This window comes from Capricornis sumatraensis, chromosome 16 (assembly GCF_032405125.1).
Source record: "Capricornis sumatraensis isolate serow.1 chromosome 16, serow.2, whole genome shotgun sequence".
NCBI lineage: Eukaryota > Metazoa > Chordata > Mammalia > Artiodactyla > Bovidae > Capricornis > Capricornis sumatraensis.
The window spans coordinates 77,403,553-77,427,544 of NC_091084.1; the positions used below are offsets into that span (position 1 = coordinate 77,403,553).

The 23,992-nt window shown below is 40.3% G+C and overlaps 1 protein-coding gene across 1 annotated transcript in view; it reads left to right on the forward strand.

Moving 5' to 3' along the window:
- CSTPP1 (centriolar satellite-associated tubulin polyglutamylase complex regulator 1) overlaps positions 1 to 23,992 on the forward strand; it is a 208,551-nt gene that overhangs the window by 43,266 nt on the left and 141,293 nt on the right. Inside the window, exon 2 of the mRNA XM_068989040.1 lies at positions 7,466 to 7,568. Coding sequence (XP_068845141.1) covers positions 7,466 to 7,568 — 103 coding nt within the window. The remainder of the gene's footprint in view (positions 1 to 7,465; positions 7,569 to 23,992) is intronic.

Consider the following 23,992-nt stretch of genomic DNA (forward strand, 5'->3'; position numbering starts at 1 on the left):
AATCAAATGTTAGGTTTTAATTCTGACTCAGTCTTTTTTAAGACTGAGCAGGTTTTTTAGCCTCTCTGAGCTTCAGAAAAAAAAGTCTATTACCTGCCTCACTGGATTGTATAAGTATTACATGTGCTAGTTTTCCTCATTTCCCCATCTCCTTTGGTCAAAGGAAATTGGTCTATGTGGTCTAAGATCAAAGATGGTCTTGTATGGGTGATAAAATATTTTACCAGAGCGTACTGTATCCCTGGATGAGCGCATACCAGTAAAGATGGAGAATGTAAATGATTAATTTTAGAGGTTTAACTTTTTAAACCGTTAAGCTATTTATTTATATTTGACAAGATCAACACATGTTAGTGATTTAGAAATGATATTAAACTTGAAGCTTCTAAACAGTTTACATGACAGGTTGTTGGTTAATAAGGTCACTTTTCTAATCTCAGAGAACAGTCTTGATTTAATCCAGCACTATTTGTTCCAACCAGCATCTGAGTCTCCAAAGGACTCTGACAAGGGAGAAAAAAGTCGGCTATAAACGTGGATCTATGCATATGCTTTGCTTTTCACTTACACTGCTATTGCTCTTATATCTAGTGATAGCTCATATTGTCTTTTATGTGAATGTTTTCTAGTGAAACTTGTTTATTCTAGTCCACGGACTCCGTGTAAAATAATAATCATATAATAAAATGAGTGGTCTAAACAACTGAGGTAGCCCTTCAAGCAAAATTTTCCAAATGGGACCCCTTACCATTTAATTGCAAAATAAACAGCTAATACTTTGATGGCATTTATGCTTGGGAAGAGAGTAAAAAGAAATCGTTTTGGATTTTCCCCATATAAATTAGAGGCTTCTGAGTAATTAGCAGTTAATAAGTGAACGCTTCCTACAAGTTTAAAGGCTATAGCTGAAGTGAGTCTAAATTATGTGTATTATCACATGTGTAGAGTTTTATGTAGCTCAGTAATCCTTGAAGATAATCTGTAAACATGTTTGGTTAGATGGGCAAACTTTAAATAAGTGAGCAGGAGCTATGGTAGGTTGATGTCTTGGTGTTTGTTAGTGCTGAAACCCATTGTTCTGTGAGTTGTGATGTCTGGAAGGGATACGCAGTAACACCTATCACAATAACAACAGTAGTCAACATACACACAGTTTATCGCATACTTACTGCGTGCCCAGTGCTATGCTGAGGTTATTGTTGTGTGTGTTGTGCTGTGTGTTAGTTGCCCAGTCGTGTCTGACTTTTTGCAACCCCGTGGACTGTAGCCTGCCAGGCTTCTCTGTCCACGGGATTCTCCAGGCAAGAATACTGGAGTGGGGTGCCATTCCCTTCTCCAGGGGATCTTTCTGACCCAGGGATCGAACCCAGGTCTCCCACATTGGAGACAGATTCTTTACCATCTGAGCCACCAGGGAAGCCCCTAAGATTATTACACAAGTTATTTTATTTACTCCTCACTATAACCTTAAGTGGTAGACATTAGTCTCCAATTTCACAGAAAAGGGCAGAGAAATTAGGTAGCTTGCTTCAAGTCACACAGCTAATAAGTACCAAAGCTAGAAATTAAATCCAGTTCAGCCTGACTCCAGAGCCTATGTTCTTAACCATTGCAGTGAATTGCTATATTGTTTTGATTTGTAAAATCTGTATGTAGCAATAATAACATAATCATTAATATGTTATCTTTTGTATATATCTGATATTTTCTAAAGAGGTTTGCTTGCTCCTTGCAAGGAAGTGCATCTGTGTGCTTAGTTGCTCAGTCATGTCCAATTCTTTTGTGACCCCATGGCTATAACCCCCAGGCTCCTCTGTCCATGGAATTCTCCAGGCAGGAATACTGGAGTGGGTTGCCATCCCCTTCTCTAAGGGATCTTCCCAGCACAGGGATCAAACCTGGGTCTCCTGCATTGCAGAGAGATTCTTCACCATCTGAGCCACCAGGGAAGCCCTTTTCTAAAGAAGTAGTTTATTAATAGACATAGTCTTCACGTCATACTCAAGTCACAGCAAGCTTGACTGTGGTATCTAGAGATTAAGTGATCAGCAGGAGATGATTCAATAGAGAACCAAGAAGTTTCTGATCCACAGTTGCTTTCACTCACACGGTTCATATAAAGATCATACCGTGCTTACTTATATTTTTCTCAGCCATTTCAGTGCAGTGTGTTGAAGGTTTAAATGCTTATATCAGTCCGTGATGCTATCTTGAGCAAGACTTGGATCCTTGGGCCTTAGTGTGGATTTCAGAACAATAGAGCCTATTGGTTCACGTTAGAAAACTTAATCCTGGCCTTGTGAAAATCACAGCAAAGCAGAAGAGGAAAAGCCAATCTGAGACGTTTTTCCTTCTCCGAGAAGGCAACTAAGGTGCCCAGATATCTCCGCCCTCCGGGGATGCAGGTGTGCAGTTTTTATTCTTTAATCATTCACATAAATTAAAGCCTTTTCCTTTGCATCTTAAAAATAATATGAAATGACACCCTCCATGTTTCATTGCCAGACAAGAGCTTTGAACTTCTGTCATATTGACATTTGATAAAGTGCAAGGATTTTCCAGGGTTGGGTGGTACCCTTAACCACAGAAGGTACATGGGACTGATAAGAGCTGCACGTGGAGGAAACCACCAGCTAGAAAGCAATTAGAGAGGAGGGCTCTTTGCACTAGGCTTGTGTAAAATCCTCAGAGAGGAACTTCCTCCTGCCTCTGCGGGCTCTTCTTAATTCCTTCATTTCACCCATGGATGAAAAGAGCACTAGATCTTTCTCTTTCTACTTTCTGAGCTAGGGATGGGTGGGGTGAAGACTTTGTGGTGAGCAGGTTCTTTGTAAGAAACTTTGAAACTGGGGACATGTCCTAACTTCACACAAATGCCAATTGGCATGCACACCTCTGCAGGCGGGGACAGGGTAGACACATATAACACACAAACACACTCATACGAGTTCACATATGAATTCACATGGACACAAGTGGACCGCCTCTCATGATTTTACCATCCACACACACCCCCTTCTTTTGTGCTCCATGTAAAATGAAGATCGTATCTATTATAAAACTTATAACGTGTCAGTGATGAGGCAGTGTGGTATACAGTGTTAAGGGCATGGGTTCTTGGTAGGACATACCTTGGCTTGAGTCTTGGCTTCTGTTCTTACTAGCTGTGTGATCTTGAGAAAGGTACTTTATAAATCTCCGTTCTCCCTTTTGTATAATGGAAACATGTGATCAAAATATCTATCATAGGATTATTGTGAAAACGAAATAAAATAATGCATGTAGAAATGTCTGTTTAGTTCTTTGGCCCATTTTTTGATTAGGTCGTTTATTTTTCTGGAATTGAGCTGCATGAGTTGCTTGTATATTTTTGAGATTAGTTGTTTGCCAGTTGCTTCATTTGCTATTATTTTCTCCCGTTCCGAAGGCTGTCTTTTCACCTTGCTTATAGTTTCCTTTGTTGTGCAGAAGCTTTTAATTTTAATTAGATCCCATTTGTTTATTTTTGCTTTTATTTCCAGTATTCTGGGAGGTGGGTCATAGAGGATCCTGCTGTGATTTATGTCAGAGAGTGTTTTGCCTATGTTCTCCTCTAGGAGTTTTATAGTTTCTGGTCTTACGTTTAGATCTTTAATCCATTTTGAGTTTATTTTTGTGTATGGTGTTAGAAAGTGATCTAGTTTCATTCTTTTACAAGTGGTTGACCAGTTTTCCCAGCACCACTTGTTAAAGAGATTGTCTTTAATCCATTGTATATTCTTGCCTCCTTTGTCGAAGATAAGGTGTCAATAGGTGTGTGGATTTATCTTTGGGCTTTCTATTTTGTTCCATTGATCTATATTTCTAAGCCAGAAAGAAAAACACCAATACAGCATGCTGCTGCTGCTGCTAAGTCACTTCAGTCGTGTCCGACTCTGTGCAACCCCATAGACGGCAGCCCACCAGGCTCCCCCGTCCCTGGGATTCTCCAGGCAAGAACACTGGAGTGGGTTGCCATTTCCTTCTCCAAAGCATGAAAGTGAAGTCGCTCAGTCGTGTCTGACTCTTAGCGACCCCATGGACTGTGGCCCACCAGGCTTCTCCATCCATGGGATTTCCAGGCAAGAGTGCTGGAGTGGGGTGCCATTGCCTTCTCCGCCAGTACAGCATACTAACACATATATATGGAATTTAGAAAGATGGTAATGATAAACCCTGTATGTGAGACAGCAAAAGAGACACAGATGTATAGAACAGACTTTTGGACTCTGTGGGAGAGGGAGAGGGTGGGATGATTTGGGAGAATGGCATTGAAACATGTATAATATCATGTAAGAAACGAATCGCCAGTCTAGATTCGATGCAGGATATAGGATGCTTGGGGCTGGTGCACTGGGATGACCCAGAGAGATGGTATGGGGAGGGAAGTGGGAGGGGGGTTCAGGATTGGGAACTCGTGTACACCCATGGCGGATTCATGTTGATGTATGGCAAAACCAGTACAGTATTGTAAAGTAAAAATTTTTAAAAAAGATACAACAACAGCAAAAAATAAAAATATAAACTTAAAAAAAAATAATGCATGTAAAACAGCACAGTTTCTGGCACATGGTTATTCAGTAAGTTGCACAGGTGCTCAGAATTAGTAGAGCTGTTATTGTCATCATCATCATTACGTGTAATATTAAGTTCTAAATATCTGAATGGTAGCTGAATGTTAAATAGGTATAGTCCTTTATTTATATTTGTTTTCTTTTTTCCTTTCCCTGCTCCCCATCCCCCACCTTTTTTTTTCTTGCTGCAAAGTCTGTTTTCCAGAAAATTCCTCCCTGTTTTGAGGAAGGCAAAAGTACTTTGATTCTAACTGCTCTGAAAACATTTCTCCCTTAAAGGGCTTTCACATTGACTTTTAGTCCCTGGAGCTAAGACGGAGAAGAAACAGGATTTGCTTCTAAGTAGAGCTCTTTCATTTTTGCTGTCAAAAAGCAAAACAAAAACACAAACCAAAAAAAAAAAAAAAAAAAAAACCCTAATCTTTTGCAGTAGCCTTAGGTAGTTCCAACTCATAAAAGCCTATATATAGCCCATGAAAGGAATCTTTTTGTAAGATAAGGATAAGTGGGTGGAATAAGAGAAGGAAAATACAGAAGTGAAAATATACCGATTTTAATGTTAATTTGGCCATCCCCCACCCCTAGTTTCATATATGCTTAATTATAAAATGATTAATGCCAGCAATTGTCTGCTGTTGTTCTCGTTGTTGTGCCGTGAGACTTGCAGGACCTTAGGGACCTTAGGACTTCCCACCAGGGAAGCCCCAAGAAATTCTCATGTGTTATCTCATGACTTCACTGTCAGTTTGGGCCATTTCTTAGTGAAATAGTTTTCCAGTTGGATGAACTGTTGATGAAGCACGGGTTTTGTTTTCACATCTTTTTGTGGGGTCGGAGTTGGAGAATGTTTGCAGTAGCTGATAGTTGTTAGCTTTGGGAAGCACTCATATCGATAGAGTAAGTCATGGAATGTAAACATGTCATTCATCTGGACTTCAGGCTGGTGTAAACATGGTGAAACTTTAGGTAACCACTGTCAAACAAAGACTGTCTTGAGTACAGCTTGGGTAGATAAACGTATTTGCTTTACAAGTCTCACTAAACTACCAGGACTTCAGGAATGTTTTGTTTTTTTTTTAAGTATCTAATTTTTCAAATTTTCGGTAATTCCCTCATGTTTTCCTGAGGGATGAAAATATGAAAGAGGCAAGTGTCCATCTTGGTAGCAACTTTGTGGAACTGCTTTGTGGCAGGATATTTATTACTTTGGGGTTTTTTGTTCTTACTGCTCCAGACGAAAATTGTTTTGTTTGTTTTGCTTTTGAAAAAGAAAAAAATAGGGTGGTAAATGGAAATACTGAATTGGAAGTTTCTATGTGAAGTGTGCCAGGATACCATTGTTACACCTAAAGACGAAAGTCAGGGAGGGGGAACAAGCGTCTGGGGAGCACCTGCTGTGTCAGAAGCTCTGCTGTATCACTGCAGCAGACTTCCAGTAGCCCTTTGAGACAGACTTTTAACGAGATATATTATCAAGAAAACAAGACATTGTGGTTTAAGAATAGTGATGATGTTATTATCCGCAATTTACAGCAAGGAAATAGGCTTGCAGGCTAATTTGCCCAAAATCGCACATCAGAACTCCAAAGCCCAAGTTCTTAACCAGTGATTGTTAAACTTCAGGATACGTAAGAAACTTCAAGGGTACCTGTTAAAATTACTGGGCTCTGGTTAGAATTTTAAGATCACGAAGTCTGAGATAGTGCCAGGTGATGAATCTGCATTTTAATAGGGTGTCTCAGGCGATTCAGATTAAGTTGTTGACCATGTTTGGAGAAAGAATTAAATTCTGTTTCTCTCATCACTTATATGTGGAATCTAAAATATGACACAAATGAACTTATTTACAAAACAGAAACAGACCCACAGACATAGGTAACAAATTTATGGTTACCAAAGGGGAAGGTGTGGAGGGATAAATTAGCAGCTGGAGATTAGCAAATACAACTACTATGTATAAAATAGATAAATAGGGTTCTACTGTATAGCACAGGAAACTATATTCAAGCTTTTGTAATAACTATAATGGAAAAGAATATGAAAAAGAACATACGTATATACAACTGAATCATTTTTCTATACACCAGGAGCTAACACAACATTGTAAATCAACTATACTTCAATTTAAAAATAAATACATAAAGTTACGTTTCTTTCCACACTTGATAAAGAAGGAAACAGGCGCAGGTTAAATAACTATCCAAGATTATGCTATCAGACAGAGTCATGATTCCAGCCCAGGTCTAATTCTAGTCCTCATCACACCCTTTATTACAAGCCCGTGATGAAGTCACACGTCTGCTAGTCACAACAAATGTGGGAAACATGTTTTCTGATAAATCGGGCCACCCAGCTTTCATGGTCTTACTATTTACCAAGGTTAATAACTTTTAACATCTTTGCTGGAATCTTCATGGTCCTTAAACTTTTTCAGTGAATTTTTTTTTTTTTTTTTAAATGAAAGAATTGAGTTTTCCTTGCAGTCAGGCATAGAAGCATTACTCCCTAGGGTAAATTTCTGAGCCATGCAAAAGTGGAAGGAGGTGGGAAGAAAGAATTCCCAGGTGTATCTGCTAAATGGTGCTAAAGCTCCTCACCTTCATCACTGAAATGAAGAGCGAACAGTTGATATTAATACTGACAGCCAATCACACGGCGGCAGGTCTTCTCCAGCATCTCCCTTTCTGCCCATTGAGACTGTAGCTCACCTAGGGCCGTGAGTTGCTTTCCCTATTGCAGTCCACTTCCTGGAGCAGAGCCAGCGCCTCGATTGACTTTCATGCCTTACTGGGGTTTGGAGGGTTGGTTTTTTTTTTTTTTAATCTCCCTCTCACTTTCTCTCTCTCTCTTCTTTTTTTTTTTTTTTTTTGTAGCCCAGCGACATGTCCTCACATACGTGGAGGATGCAGTCTGCCAGCTGCTAGAGAACAAGGAAGATGTTAGCCAGTACGGCATTGCCAGATTCTTCACAGAATAGTAAGTACCTGAGTGCTTTGCCTCTAGGGCAGGTCCAGAAGAGGCTTTTGGAAGCAGGCAAGATGCACGGAAAGTAGAGCAGGGCAGTGCTGATAAAGTAGTGGCAGTGAATGCTTGGTTTTGGTAGATGAGTTGAGGGCTGCCCAGACATGTTTTGGAGCATGCTTTTGGTGCAGCCAGCTTTGTCTAATGATGGGTCTAGTGAGTAGTCACAACTCTAGAAGCTCAACAACTGCTCGTTTGATCTGTTGCTACTCCTGCTCTTCAGTCGCTCAGCTCTTTGCGACCCCGTGGACTGTAGCCCGTCTGGTCCTCTGTCCATGGGATTCTCCAGGCAAGAATGCTAGAGTGGGTGGCCGCTTTCCTCCTCCAGGGGATCTTCCCGACCCAGGGATCAAACCCCCATCTCCTGCTTGGCAGGGTAATTCTTCACCACTGAGCCCCCTGGGAAGCCCTGTTTGATCTTTTAGATCTGTTTTGTTTTATTTTTTAGGTTCCTCTCATAATTTCTAACTTTTCCCATTATTCAGAATATTCACTCTGATTTCCTTTAGTCTGTGTTCCGTTAGCCTGTGTTTTTCTTGGCTGGCTTTTTTTCACGGAAATGTTTAGGATGATATTCCTCTGCAGTTTTCCTTCCAGAGGATGCTGTGTCCGTCACTTAAGAATTTAAGATTATTTCTAGAGGTAGGATACCTTTCATAGATTATATCTTATAGGACTTGTGTTTCTTTATAAAGTATGTTTGGAGTGTGTAAAAGTCAAGATGATTATCCATTTTTTAAAATTTATAAAAAATGGTTTTCTTTAAGTTTTATTGAGATATAATTGATATACAGCATTGTATAAGTTTAAGATGCATAGCATAGTGATTTGATTTACATACATCATGAAGTGCTTATCACCATAAATTTAGATGAACATCTGTCGTCTTAGATAATTAAAGAAATAGAAAAAAACTTTTTTCTTTTGATGAGAACTCTTAGGATTTCCTCTCTTAACAATTCTCATATGTAACGTATGAAATTTTCATATGTAACATACATTATTATATCCCCAGTACTTGTTTATCTTATAACTGGAAGTTTTGATTACCTTTATCCAATTCCTCCTATCCTTCCCCACCTCTGATAACCCCAAATCTGATCTCTATTTCTGTTTGTTTTTTTTAAAAAACTTTTTGTTTTGTTTTGGAGTGTAGCCAATTCACAATGTTGTAATAGTTTCAGGTGAACAGCAAAGGGACTCAGCCGCCTGTATACGTGTATCTATTCTCCCCCTAGACTCCCCTACCACCCAGGCTACCATATGACATTGAGCAGTTTCATGCGCTATATATTAGGTCCTTGTTGGTTATCCATTTTCAATATAGCAGTGTGTACATGTCCATCCCAAACTGAGTTTGGTTTTGAATTATAGTTGACCTAGAACACGGTTCGTTCCTGTTACACAGCACAGCGATTTAATACTTCTTGTACATTTGACACTGATTATTACAACAAGTCTAATCATGATAGTTCACTATACAAAGATATTACTTAGTTTTTTAAAAATTTTAGATATTAGTTACTGACCATATTCTCCTCACTGTACACTTCATACCCATAAGTCATTTTTTCGTTTTGCCACTAGAATTTACCTCTTAAATTCTCTTACCTATTTCTTTCTTTTTGATATCACAAAACTGCTTTTAGGCTGAATGAGATAATCAGTTTTAAATACCTTGGTCTTCATGAAGTGAGTGAAGTGAAGTCGCTCAGTCGTGTCCGATTCTTTGCGACCCCGTGGACTATAGCCCACCATGCTCCTCTGTCCATGGGATTTTCCAGGCAAGAGTACTGGAGTGGGTTGCCATTTCCTTCTCCAGAGGATCTTCCTGACCCAGGGATCGAACCCAGGTCTCCCACATTGTAAGCAAGACGCTTTACCGTCTGATGAAAGGATATGCTAGAGAAATTTAAAAAATTATTTTTATTACCAAATTGCCATCACATATTTATATAATCATTTTTGTATTCTTTTCCCTTTTTTTCTGGTTTATTGTAAGCGTTTTAAGAAAGGAAGAATAGCTTTTACAGGCTATCCTGTTCTAAGGTGAATCATGAGCTCAGGTCTATTCTTGAAAACAATTTTTTTTCCTTTCTATTCTCTGGAGGTTCCTTGAAGATTAGATATCTCTTCTAATGGCCTAAACTTGGGTTGCTGTTAGGGGAATTCTTCACTCACTCTCACTCTTTTGCTGAGCTATAAGTCTTGCAAATTAAATCTAGATTTTTTTTATGGGTTGGAATTTCAAGTTCCTGGGAAAAACAGGCTTTCCAGGATCAGAGCTGGTCCCTTGTCTTCTCCCAGTCGTCTAAAAGAGGATGAAGTAGGGCAAGGCATCTTCCTTGTTCTCATGGTATGGGCTGAAGCAGATGAAGTGGGCTGGGAATAAAGACCAAGATCAAATAGCCTTGCTTGCTTTTACAGAACTGACAAGCCTAGGAGTCAAGTTTCTAGGCCATTTAATCTGCCAGCACCCTTGAGCCTCCTTGCCAAGTGAAATATGATTCTTCTGGGGGCAATGCTTCTTTCCAGCTTGGTTCATTTTGCTCTATGCTCCCTCCCCCATCTCTTTACGTCTTTTCCCTACTATGCTGGTTCCTGAGGGTAGGCATCATTTCTTCTTCATCTCTGTATTCCCAATGCCTGGCATGCATGATGCCTAGTATATGATAGGTATTAGGTAAATATTTGTTGAATCTATAGCTGTATATATTTTTTAAGTTATTGAATACTATCTACCTGGTGGCCCATGGTAAAGAATCCTCCTGCCAATGCAGGAGACACAGGTTTGATCCCTGGGTCAGGAAGATCCCCTGGAGTAGGAAATGGCAAGTCACTCCAGTATTCTTGCCTGGAGAATCTCATGGAAGAGGAGCCTGGTGGGTTACAGTCCATGGGGTTGCAAAAGAGTCAGACATTACTTACTGACTAAACAGCAAACATTTCTATCTACTCTTTACTCTTGATCTTATTATGAATAAGAACTATCTCTTGTTCTTTTTTTCTTTTTTGTTGATTGTTTTTGATAAAGTTCTATATCCTGCCATTTAAGAAGCTATGTACCAGAATTCCCTGGTGGTCTAGTGGTTAGGAGTCCTCACTTTCACTGCAGGGGGTATGGGTTATATCCTTGCTGGGGAACTAAGATCCCACTTGCTCTGCTGCCCGGCCGAAAAATAAAGAGGAAGCTGTATACCATAGATGTACCATGTAGTGTGGATTCCAAAAGTGAAACCACCAGTCTGTGTAACTAATACTGAACTCTAACAAGGCTTATAACTATTTCCAAATGCTATTGACTATAGCTTTTATCTAGCAGTACATTGTTGGGGAAAAAAGAGTCCACAGTGCTGATAGAAATCTAGTTACCAAGCGAGCAGTTTCTTGTCCTCAGAAAACTAAAAATTACGTAATATATATGAATGGCACACACTTGACATTTCTATAACTCTAAGACAACTATATTGGCCTGAGGCAAGTTATTTTGAGAAGTGAGCCGGCATCAAAGCTCCAAAATCCTTTAGGAAATAAAACAAAACTTGGAAGATGTATGATTAAACGGGAAGACCTGCACGGTAGAAGCTCCTGACTTTCCTTTGATTGTGAATTTAACTTACCTAGTGAAAATCCTTCTTTCACAGGCCTCAGTTTTGTATTGATTTGTAGAAGCATAACGAAGTGAAAAGCTTCCCAGATGGCTTAGAGGGTGAAGAATCTGCCTGCTATGCAGGAGACACAGGTTTGATCCCTAGGTTGGGAAGATCCTCTGGAGGAGGAAATGGCAACCCGCTCCAGTATTCTTTCTGGAAAATCCCACAGACAGAGGAGACTGGTGGGCTACAGTCCATGGGGTTGCAAAGAGTCAGACAGAACTGAGCAACTAAGCCCTGCTGCTGCTAAGTTGCTTCAGTCGTGTCCGACTCTGTGCAACCCCATAGACGGCAGCCCACCAGGCTCCCCCGTCCCTGGGATTCTCCAGGGAAGAACGCTGGAGGGGGTTGCCATTTCCTCCTCCAATTCACACACACACACACACAATGAAGTGAAAAGAACGGAGCCCTGGGAAGAAGAAGAGCTGCTATCCCAAGTCCTCACTCTATAATCTTGAGCCAATTGCTGAAATTTTCTGGGCTCAGCTGCCTCATCTGTGAAATGGGTATAATAAAGTCTAACATGCTAATAAAAATGATGTGATAGTTATATATTATAATAAAGTTTTTATCAAACTCATGCTATATTGCAGTAACTATAATTCTTAAGTAGGTAATATTATTATCTCTGTTTTATAGATGCGGAAACTGAGTCTCAGAAAGGTTAAAATAGCTTCTTTCAGTTCATGAGCTACAGAATTAAGAACGAAGCCTCACCTGCGGTATTAAAAAGCCACTGTTCTCTACTGTCTCCAAGTCGCTGTAATGCCTTATGTTACTGGAGGCCTAACCAGATAATAATTTGAGGTCTCTTCTTGCTATAATTTCTAAATTCTTTGAGGTTTCCCTTATGAATTATACTTCACACAGGTTATCAAACAGCTTTGTCTGGTGACCTCAATACATTGTCATTTAAATGTTTAACATTGGCCTTTTGGAGGGGATAAATTAGAGCTATCTCTAAACAATAGGAGACATAATTTTTGTAAAAAATGTGTTGGGCTTCCCCGGTAGTCCAGTAGTTAAGAAGCCGCCTTGGAATGCAAGGGACACCTGTTTGATCCCTGGTCTGGGAAGATCTCACACGCCACAGAGCAGCTAACCCCGTGCACCAAAACTACTGAGCCAGTTTGCTGAAGCCTGTGAGCTGCAACTAGAGAAAGCCCACACACAGCAATGAAGACCCACCACAGCCAAAAAATTAAATACATAAATCTCTTAAAAAATATGTTAAGTGCGCACTTCCATCTCCCAGTTTCAAGTTCAGACATTGATATTTTCATACAATAAATGGTGGATAATTTACCTTTTTTTCAGTTCAGTTCAGTCGCTCAGTCGTGTCCAACTGTTTGCGACTCCATGAATCACAGGCACGCCAGGCCTTGCTGTCCATCACCAACTCCCGGAGTTCACTCAGATTCACATCCATCGAGTCGGTGATGCCATCCAGCCATCTCATCCTCTGTCGTCCCCTTCTCCTCGTGCCCCCAATCCCTCCTAGCATCAGAGTCTTTTCTAGTGAGTCAACTCTTCTCATGAGGTGGCCAAAGTACTGGAGTTTCAGCTTGAGCATCATTCCTTCCAAAGAACACCCAGGGCTGATCTCCTGTAGAATGGACTGGTTGGATCTCCTTGCAGTCCAAGGGACTCTCAAGAGTCTCCTCCAACACCACAGTTCAAAAGCATCAATTCTTTGGCGCTCAGCCTTCTTCACAGTCCAACTCTCACATCCATACATGACCACAGGAAAAACCATAGCCTTGACTAGATGGACCTCTGTTGGCAAAGTAATATCTCTGCTTTTCAATATGCTATCTAGGTTGGTCATAACTTTCCCTCCAAGGAGTAAGCATCTTTTAATTTCATGGCTGCAGTCACCATCTGCAGTGATTTTGGAGCCCAGAAAAATAAAATCTGACACTGTTTCCACTGTTTCCCCATCTATTTCCCATGAAGTGATGGGACCAGATGCCATGATCTTCATTTTCTGAATGTTGAGCTTTAAGCCAACTTTTTCACTCTCCTCTTTCACTTTCATCAAGAGGCTTTTTAGTTCCTCTTCACTTTTTGCCATAAGGGTGGTGTCATCTGCATATCTGAGGTTATTGATATTTCTCCCGGCAATCTTGATTCCAGCTTGTGCTTCTTCCAGCCCAGCATTTCTCATGATGTACTCTGCATAGAAATTAAATAAGCAGGGTGACAATATACAGCCTTGATGTACTCCTTTTCCTATTTGGAACCAGTCTATTGAACAACGATAAAGATTACTCTTCCAAACTGTTTTTGGAAGGTTTTTCTGCTGATTTTCTTCTGTGGATTGGCTTGCCCTCTCACCTGTGCCGTCACTCCCTGGTGGTTGGTGTTTTCCAACAAATCCATGATTGTTCCAGCAAATCTGGATAAGCTGTAAAACATGAGTAGCTAAGCTGTACTCTGTGTGTGTGTGTGTGTGTCTGTAAGACTGTGAGCTCTTCAGATCAGATTCCTCTGGACACTCTTGAAAGAAGGATACCAGATCCCGGAGGATTTTCTTTTATGTTGTATGCAACCTCTACCTCTGAATGTTGTCTTTCAACCGGTGGAAGGTAAAAGGAATTGACGTTTAGAGGTGCCACTCTAAGAATAGACCAAGTGTCAGCACCGGGTCAGGACCTTTGAAGAAGTACATCCAAGAAAAAGAGGCTAGAATAGAGTAGCTGTAACTCAGAAACCACAGTAAAGTGTGACCAGGTTCTTGTGGCAAAGATAAAATGAGAAATGTGGTTTTTTAAGACACTGGAAAATAATGATGAGAGAAAAACAGGCTGAAATCTGAGAATTCCTATCACGATTGGGAACCATTCTTCACAGGCTAAATTGATAGTTACAACCCTGTGGCATCAGGGAGCTTGACCTCCACGTACGAATATAGAAAAGAATGGTACTCTGTGGTCTTGGCTGGTGGGCCCAGGAGGGCTCTTTTTTATGATCAAGCGTCTTGTTTTTGTTTTTCTTTAAATGATGATTTTAGCTTCCTAGGGAAGTTTGCATGACGACTACTTTGGTTACAAGTACATATACAGATTACCTTCATAGATGGAGGTTTACCTTAAGGATATGTGAGACTATATGACAACACTTCTTGAATTCATTCATGCAGTGATTGTTTTTGAGCACTACAAGTGCCTGTGTGTATTTGGCAATGAAGAAGAGTGGTGCACAAGACCAATAAGATATTAATAATTGCCCTCATAGACCTGGAGGTTCAGTGAGAGATAGTCAATAAACAAGTAAACCAGTGATGATGACAATAGCTAATAGTAGATAAATACCTGCTATATTCTGGGCATTGTTCCAAGCCTGTAACATGTATTATGGCATTTAATTCTCAAAAATACTACGAGGTGGAGTATTAGTATTATCTTCATTTTATACATTAGGAAATTCAGGCCCACAAAAGTAACATTCCCCAGGTTACACAACTGATAGTAACAAGATTAACAACAAAGAAGTTAACTAGAATAATGTGGTTTATAGAACGGCCAGGAAGACCCCTGGGAGGGAACGGCATTTGACGGCTTATCAAATTATTATTGAGAATGTATCAATGTATAATTTATCAAACTTATCATTTGAGGGCTCAAATTATAGAATGATTGGCTCTTCATTCGAGAGCTGATAAGTTACTTCAGCTCAGGTGACTTACCTTGTTTTTGTCCACCTCTATCACTTTCTTTATCCAAAAAAGAAAATTGGACTAATTTTATTTGCTGCTTCTCAGAGTAGGATACCTTTAACAGGTAATAGTCATAGAAATCTACCTTATAGGTAATTGGCCTCTCTCATGGGCACTGCTTGTATATAATAAGTAAGAATAATAAAATAATTAGTCATAAAATTATTTGTATTATGTAATATATACTATATATAGTTTAAATATGGAGATGGAATATTTGTCAATTTTAGAAAAAATTATTAATTCCATTCTGATACATATCAATTATCAGAATTCAGTTGGGAACTTGCATGCTCGTTTTATATGCTTTAGTAGTAAAAGGTGCCAGCATCAAATTCCTTTTTTTATTGTTTTAGTTAGAATAAGTCCATGAAATGTGAGTTTCATTAATTTACTCTTGGAGGAAAGGAGATTCCAATAGTGCATATTCTTAAATCATTTAAAATGTAACTCTAATGAAAACAGTCCATGGTTATAAAGCATGTATTACTTTTTCTTTTTTAAACAGGTGCTTTAAGCCCTATGAAAGATGACCCACTTCTCTCCTCAGTAATCTAGAACGATCAGGGCGTAAACTTTCAGTTCTAAAGTTGGCAGGTTTTGTAGGATTATCCACCACCCAGCGTTTAAGTCATGTTTGGGCTCTTCTTGTGCCCATGGTAACAGAGGAGCAGGTCTGGGGCACTGAGAAGCACACGAGAACAAACTAGGACCTCGCTGATTTTCAGGCCCGTAGCTCTGAATGACGGAGAAGGCAATGGCACCCCACTCCAGTACTCTTGCCTGGAGAATCCCATGGATGGAGGAGCCTGGTGGGCTGCCGTCTATGGGGTCACACAGAGTCGGACACGACTGAAGCGACTTCGCAGCAGCAGCAGCAGCAGCAGCAGCAGCTCTGAGTGAGGAGCGGACCCAAGACTTCTCTGGGCCTTTTCTGCTCCACATTCTCCCAACTGATTGTCGTACAGTTGAGCCAGAGTGTAGCGTGGTGAAGTAATGGTGACTGATCATATCACGGGCGTCTTCCCCAGGGGTAATGCTTGTCCTGGCCTGCCCCTCATCCCCATCTTTTTTCCACAGTTCAGTTCTTAGCTGCAGTTGACATTCTGTAACAAACAGAACGTTATCCACTTTTCACTGTCACCATCTGCATTCTCAGAGGGTTGCCTGGAATAGATTTTGCCATAGCTGAAGCAATCCTGCCCTCACTGATCCTGGCCCAGGCATTTCTGTTAAGCCATCATTTAGGAAATCTGTAGAGGATTCTGGTTCTTTTCTATATTACCAAAGGCATCTTGTAGAAAAAGGACGCCAAAGAAACAGTGGCAGGTTTGAAAGTGTTTTGAAGCTTAAAAATCCAGGTTCACTGAGGATGTAAGAAGCTGCTTGTTTGCTCGGAATCCATCTTTCTTCTCCAGGCCCTTCGCGTTTTGAGCACAGGCAACCACCCAGCAGCGCTTCGCCTGGCGGCCGAGGAAGCCATTTCACAGCCCAGCAGCCCCCTGACTCCTCTAGAAGCCGGAGTCCAAGGCTATGCAAGGAATGACTGGGCCCAGATTCTCCCTGTCAGGACAGACCTTACTTCCCCACCCCCTCCCTGCTACAAGTTAAGAGGAGTTTAGCTGTCATGAAACCGTTCAGTAAGAGGGAATGAAGGAGCTCCATCCTTGGCTGAAGGATTCTCAAGACCCAGTGATACTGTTTCTGTTTTCTTGGGAGCTGCTCTTACAGCTAGCTAGTATAAATGCTGGGTATCCTTCTCCACACTGAACTGTTTCCCCTTAGAGAAATTACTTGATTTATTGTAATCTGTAAATAATATAAAGAACCTTTACTTGGCCCAGTCCAAGCCCTGATATTCCTTCTCACTCTGATCATTCCGAGTGCGCCTCTGGCAATCAAGTAGACACACACAAATCTGAGGCAACGCGTCAATAGTGCTATTTCTAATCAGAAGTTAAGAAGCTTTACCTAATCAACAATAGAACCATTTAAATGAATCAGGGCTTCCCTCCTGGCTCAGTGGTAAAGAATCTGGCCTGCCAGGGTTAGAGACCCTGGTCGGATCCCTAGGCCGGGAAGATCCCACCTGCCACGGAGCAACTAAGCCTGTGTTGCCACAACTGCTGAGCCTGTGCTCTAGAGCCCCGGGAGCTGCAACTCCTGAGCCACGCGCCGCAGCTACTGAAGCCCGGGCGCCCAGAGCCCATGCTCCGCAACAAGAGAAGCCACCCCAGTGAGAAGCCCCAGCATCACAACTAGAGAGTAGCCCCTGCTCACCACAACCAGGAAAAAAACGATCGCACAGCAGCAAAGACCTAGCACAGCCAAAAATAAAGAAATAAAAAAATTATTTAAAAAAATTCATCAGTGGTTTTAATTTCTCCCATAATTTGCTCACGACTCTAGAAGATCAGTGGAGCTGGCAGCACAGGCCTGGCATGAGAGCAGGAAAGAATGACACAATCTGGCACCTGGAAACAGAAGGTTGCTAATGAACTGAGATGGGGGTGGGAGGGAGACAGGGGAAGGAGGATGGACAGTCAGATTTTTGGCAGCCACACAAAGGTCCTTCTTCCCTGAGAAAAGGGAAACGAAAGTCAAGCGAAGCTTCTCTCTGTTACTATGATTTGTTTAGATGTCTGCCTGTGCGTCGCTTCCAGCCCCTGGCAGGTGCATCTCTGCACTCAGCGACCTGCCCACAAAACAAACTGTTTCTCAGTATCCCTCAAGAAGGGTCGTATCCAACCAAGCTCCTGTCCGAGGTCAGAACTGAGCGCTCCCGTCTTCAGCTAACAGATGTGGCTCTGATCAGCATGGTATGCGTATGCATGTGTGCTCAGTCGAATCTGACTCTTTGCCACCCTATGGACTGTAGCCCGTCAGGCTCCTCAGTCCATGGGATTCTCCAGGCACGAATACTGGAGTGGGTTGCCGTTTCCTTCTCCAATATCTGACTCTATGTATTAATGATTCATTTTCATGTACGTCTCATTCCTGTTTAGCTCCAGTTTTCTGGGATGTTTGCATCCCTCCTATTTCATGGCCTTTTTGGAAAGTGATAGTATTTCTCTTAAATAGTATTAGAGATGAAGATCCTTAGGACTTGTTAGCCTCTCTTGTTTTCTGTAACACTGCATGCACTGTTTGGATTAAAGACATTTGATTTTCTACATGACTGGTAGCCGTTTAGTGTTAGTTTATTCAGAGAATAACCTAAGAAAGCTTTTTTCCCCCCCAACATATAAGCTATTTCCTTACTTCCTGTCTATACCCTCTTTCCTCTGGCTGCCAAGGTTTTAAAAATTCAAGGTGTCAAGGGAAACCTGAGTTAGTCAAGCCTATCCAGCTTGTATTGTTCCTGTTCTTAGCTCCAGCAGTGCAGTGATGTGCTGAGGGTAATGAAAAGCAGACATTCTCTGCTGAGGTCATTGCTCGTCACACTGGCAGCTTGCTCCAGGAAGCTGTTTATCTGTGCTTGCTGAGCCAAGCTCCAGCCTCCAAACAGTTGGAATGTATTGAGAAACCACAGAGCCCAAGGAGAGAATGTGACACGGGCAGTTCCAGGCAGGGAGAGTATATTCGCACCACACAAGTTACAGTTTGCATATGTGGGGATAATTGTTCCTGTGCACGGCCTCAGACTTCACTTGCTGTGCGATATATGTGCCCTCTCAAAGGGGTTTAACCTAGAGAGCTCTGTTCAAACTGTCTCGAACATCCACTAACTTGCCGTTAAGGAAAAAAAGATATTATAGAAAACTTGATGTAAAAAGCACCTTTTTTAAGGTAGTGTTTTTCTGAGTCAGGTTTGTTGTTTAGAATCTTAAACCATACAGGCCCAATCTCTAAGGCATCCCCAAACAATATTCCATGGATGGTTTTTCCAGCTAAATATTTTTCTTCATGTCTTTACCAAAATAGCAAGTATTGTTATAGAGCTTTAAATGTGGTCTATATCAACAGGAATATAAGATATGGTCACGTGTCATGAGGGGCGTGTCATCTGGTTGAGGAGTTAATGCTTATTGGGTAACAACTAGAGAACCATTCAAGACCTTATATAATGGCTTTAAATCGTGCTTGGAGATCTGAGAGTATGGTGAAATAATGGGCACTAGAGTAATTACATCACAGAAGAGTTTGTCTTGACCTGTGTGATGGTTAATTTTATGTGTTAACCTAACCAGGCTAAGGGGTGACCCAATAGCTGGTAAAACATTATTTCTGGATGCGTCTATGAAGAGGTTTTCAGAGGAGATTAGCATTTGAACCAGTAAACTAAAGAAAGATCACCCTCCCCAGTGCATTTGGGCATCACCTAATCCATTGACCTGATTAGAACAAAAAGGTAAAGAAAGGTAAGTCTGCTCTCATTGCTTGAGCTGGGAAGTCCATTTTCTCCTGCCCTTAGACATTGGTAACCCCTCCAACCTGAACTGGAACTTAAACCACTGGCCCCCTGCTTCTTGGTTATTCAGACTCAAACTGGGACTTATACTGCTGGCTCCCCTGGCTCTTAGGCCTTTAGACTTGGTGGAATTTACCAACTTTTTCGGTTATCGAGATTACAAATGGCATATCTTTTTTGGCCTCTGTAATCACATGAGTTAATTCCATAATCAGGTAAGCTAAATCTCCATATATATATATATATATATAAATAATATCTGTTTCTCTGGATAACCCTGATTAATATAACCTGGAAAGGTGAGTAGAATATGGATAAGTGAAAAAGAAAGAAGAATTTTTATATGACTTGAAAGCACTGTAGCACAGTGGTTAAGAACACAGACTTTGGAATCAGATCTATGTTCGAGATCTGATTTCGAGCCTGCCATTTAACTTGTATGTGATCTTGGGCAGGTTGCTTACCCTTACCTATAAAATAGGGAGATTCATATAAACATAAAGTTATATGTTACATGATTGATAGAAGGCTTAAATGAGATAATGAGTATAAAGTGCTTGGCATTCTACCTAAGACATACTAAGTGTTGGATAAATAATAGCTACTGCTGCTATTGTTCTTTCATTAAAAAATATTTACTGACTGCATTTTGTTAGTGTGCTAGACACTAGGGGATACAGAAGTGAACAGGACGGACAAGATCTCAACCTTCACGGCACTTCCACTCTAAAATTAGCTATCATTCTGAAACTATCTTTGTTTCATTATTTTCTCTTTTAACTATTTTAGACTTACCAAAAAAATCACAAAAATATTATTGAGTTTCTATAGCCAGCTTCCATTATTCCATTCTTTCACCCAGCTTCCATTAATGTTATCATTTTCTAGAACCATAGTATAATTATGAAGATCAGAGACTTATTAATTGAAAACTATTAATTATAGACTTTAGTGGAATTTTCACCTCTGTTTTTGAAGGCCAGTTTTTTCTTGTATAAATTCTAGGTTGGCAGTTTGGCACTTTGCATATACCATTCCATTCTCTTCTTGTTTACACCATTTCTGTTGAGAAGTCAGTTATCAGTCTTATTCTTATACTTTTGAAAATAATCTACCCTTTTATAATAATCTCTGACTACTTTTTGGATATTTGGTCTGATTTTTGCTAGTTTTTCTGTGACGTGCCTAGGTTTGCTTTTCTTTGTATTTATAAACTGGGATTCTTAAGTGTTTCTTGAACATGTAACTCGACATCTTTTATCAGTTTTGGAAAGGTCTCAATTTTTAACTTTTCAAATTTACCTCTGTTCCACTATCTTCACTTCTTCTGGAATTCTGATTACACAACCATTAGACTTTTTCATGGTATCCTCTCTTACGTCCTTTCTGCATTTTTTTCATCATTTTGTCTTTCGGTGTGAATATTTTTTTCTGAGCTATTTTTACAGTTCATTAATTCTCCTTTTATTTATGTCCAATTTGCTGTTAAACCCATCTATTGAGTTCTTAACTCCCAATTATTGTATTGTTTTTGTGTGTGTGTTTACTGTGGCACTTTTAATCAGTCTTTTAAATACAAAAGAAGGAAAAGGGAAATTGCAAGTTGGGGAAACTATCAATATAAATGGTTGAAAGTTAGTCTGAAGAAACTAATCTCTTCTGAAAACATCTTCATAGACACATCCAGAAATAATGTTTTATCAGCTATTGGAGCACCCCTTAGCCTGGTCGGATCGATATGAAAAGTAACCATCACACAGTCTTGCCTCCCCTACACTGCATCTTAATTCTTTCTTATTTTTATTTCCATCAGCAGAATAGATTTTAATTAGCTTACTTTCTATAATTTATTCTTCTAGATTATTGTGAAAACCTTAGGTTTCAAATAGTAGTTCAAATATGGTTTTTTGTTTGTTTGTTTTTTAAAGGCTTATCTTTAGAGCAGTTTTATGTTCACAGGAAGATAGAGATTTTTTTATATATCCTCTCCTCCCCCAAAATGCGTGCTTCTCTCATGCCAACATCCCACCAGAGTAGCCGCCTGTTACAGTTTATGAGCCTGTGTTGACACATCATTATCACCCAAAGCCTACAGTTTACCTCGGTCGTGCCCGTCTCTTTGAGACCCTATGGATCGTAGCCTGCTAGGCTCCTCAGTCCATGGCGTTCTCCAGGCAAGAATACTGGAGTGGGTTGCCATGCCCTCCTCCGGGGAAATCTTCCCACCCTGGGGATAGAACCCGCATCTCCTGTGTCCCCTGCATTGCAGGCAGATTATTTATCCACTGAGCCACCTGGAAAACCCAGTTTACCTTAGGGTTCACTTTTGATATTGTACATTCTCCAGGTTTGAACAGGTGTATAATGACACATATCCATCATTGTAATATCATACAGAATATTTTTTAGTGCTCTAAAAATCCTCTGCTCTGGGACTTCCCGGGTAGTCCAGTGGTTAAGAACCTGTCTTCCAATGCAGGGGACTCTCCACCCCAACTTCTAATATTTTTTAGTGTCTTCATAGTTTTTCCTTTTTCAGGATATCATATAGTTGGAATCATATAATATGTAGCATTTTCTGATCATTATATTTTGTAGTTGAAGAACTGCTATTCAGCCATCATTTTAAAAGTCTACAAATAGCACATGCTGGAGAGGCTTTAGGGAAAAGGGAACCCTTTGGCATGTTGATGGGAATGTAAATTGGTGCAGCCACTATGAAAAATAGTATATAGGTTCCTCAAAAAAACTAAAAATAGAGTTGTCATATGATCCAGCAATCCCACTCCTGGGCATATATTCAGAGAAAACTATAATTCGAAAGGGTACATGCACCCGTCTGTTTACAGCAGCACTGTTTACAATAACCAAGACATGGAAGTCTTGGACCTAAGTGTCCATCAGCAGATGAATGGATAAAGATAATGTGGTACATGTATACAATGGAATATACTCAGCCATGAAAAGAATGAAATAATGTCATTTGCAGCAACATGGATAGCTGTTGTTCAGTCCCTAAGTCGTGTCCGACTCTTTGCGACCCCTTGAACTACAGCGCGTGAGGCTTCCCTGTCCATCACCAGCTCCCAGAGCTTGCTCAAACTCATGTCCATCAAGTTGGTGTGCCATCCAACCATCTCATCCTCTGTCTCCCCCTTCTCTTCCTGCTCTCAATCTTTCCCAGCAACATGGATGGACCTAGAGATTATCATAGTAAGCAAAGTAAGTCAGAAAGAGAAAGACAAGTACCACAGAAATGCCCTATGATATCACATATGTGTAGAATCTAAAATATGACACAAATGAACATATCTATGAGACAGGCACAGACCCACAGACGCAGGGAACAGACGTGTGGTTGGTGGCGGGGAGGGGAGCTGGGGGGGGGGTGACTGGGAGTGCGCGGTTAACAGATGCAAACTATCATATGTAAGATGGATCAGCAACAAGGTCCTCCAGTATAACACAGGAAACTGTAGTCAATGAAAAGGAACATGAAAATTATGTATACTGGGTATAGTTATATATTATATACATATAACTGAATCACTTATAGCAAAAGTTAAATCTGTGCATCAGAAACTAACACAAGATTATAAATCAACTGTATTTCAATGCAATTTTTAATGAAGAGGACTGCCATTCAGTTCTTTTTTAATGGCTTCTTTACTAGATCTTATCTTTCATTTGCTTGACCATACTAAAGCAGATGGTTATAGGCAGTCCATCAGTCATTATTTGGATTCTCTGTGGGTCCGTGTCTATTATCTATTCTTTCTCTTGGATTTTTACTCCATTGCCTTATTTTGTAGTACGCCTTTCTCCCTTAGTTGTGTTATATATTGTATATGAAAAACTATAGAGATAATGTGAGGCCTAGAATGATGTTATCTATTTTCAGAGAGGATTTATATTTGCTTCTGGCAGATGGCTAGAGCACTCACAATCCTGGATTACCTCAATCCAATCAGGGGTTGAAATCATTAGAAACTGGGCTTAAGCATCAGGGAGGGCTGATTTATTTCCAGTTACAGTTTTCATGGAGCCTTTTCCTGGAGCCTTAGAGAATTTACCAAAGTCCCTGAGTCCTGAACTCCAGAATTTTGACTGCCAAGTCTTAAGAATCATTTGAAAATTCAAGGACTTAACGATAATTCAAAATGATTACTGCTTAGTCTATCAGCTGCCTCTTTTATGACTAACACAGCTCTTGGAACTACTAGTGGGTATAATATTACCTTATTTTTGAAGTGGTAATGAGTATAAATGATATTGTGAAGTGTCTGGAACAACTTTAATATGATATGAAAATATCTGAGGTTTCTATTGTTGAAAAAAAAATCACAGGCATTGCTAATTCTATTATTTTTGCTTTCATAGTTGAAGGAAATACTAAATCCCAATTAAAGGTTAGTAAAGATAAAGATGTAATTTTTTTTCCTATCCAAGTTTGTAGATTCCTTGAATTCAACCCATGGATCCTTCCGTTTAGAATCCCTGCCCATGGGGAAAAATACTCCAAACGCTAGACTCGCCTCTTTGGATTTTACTCTCCTCTTATACCTGGCCTTGTCATTCTTCATTTGACTTGGTGGCT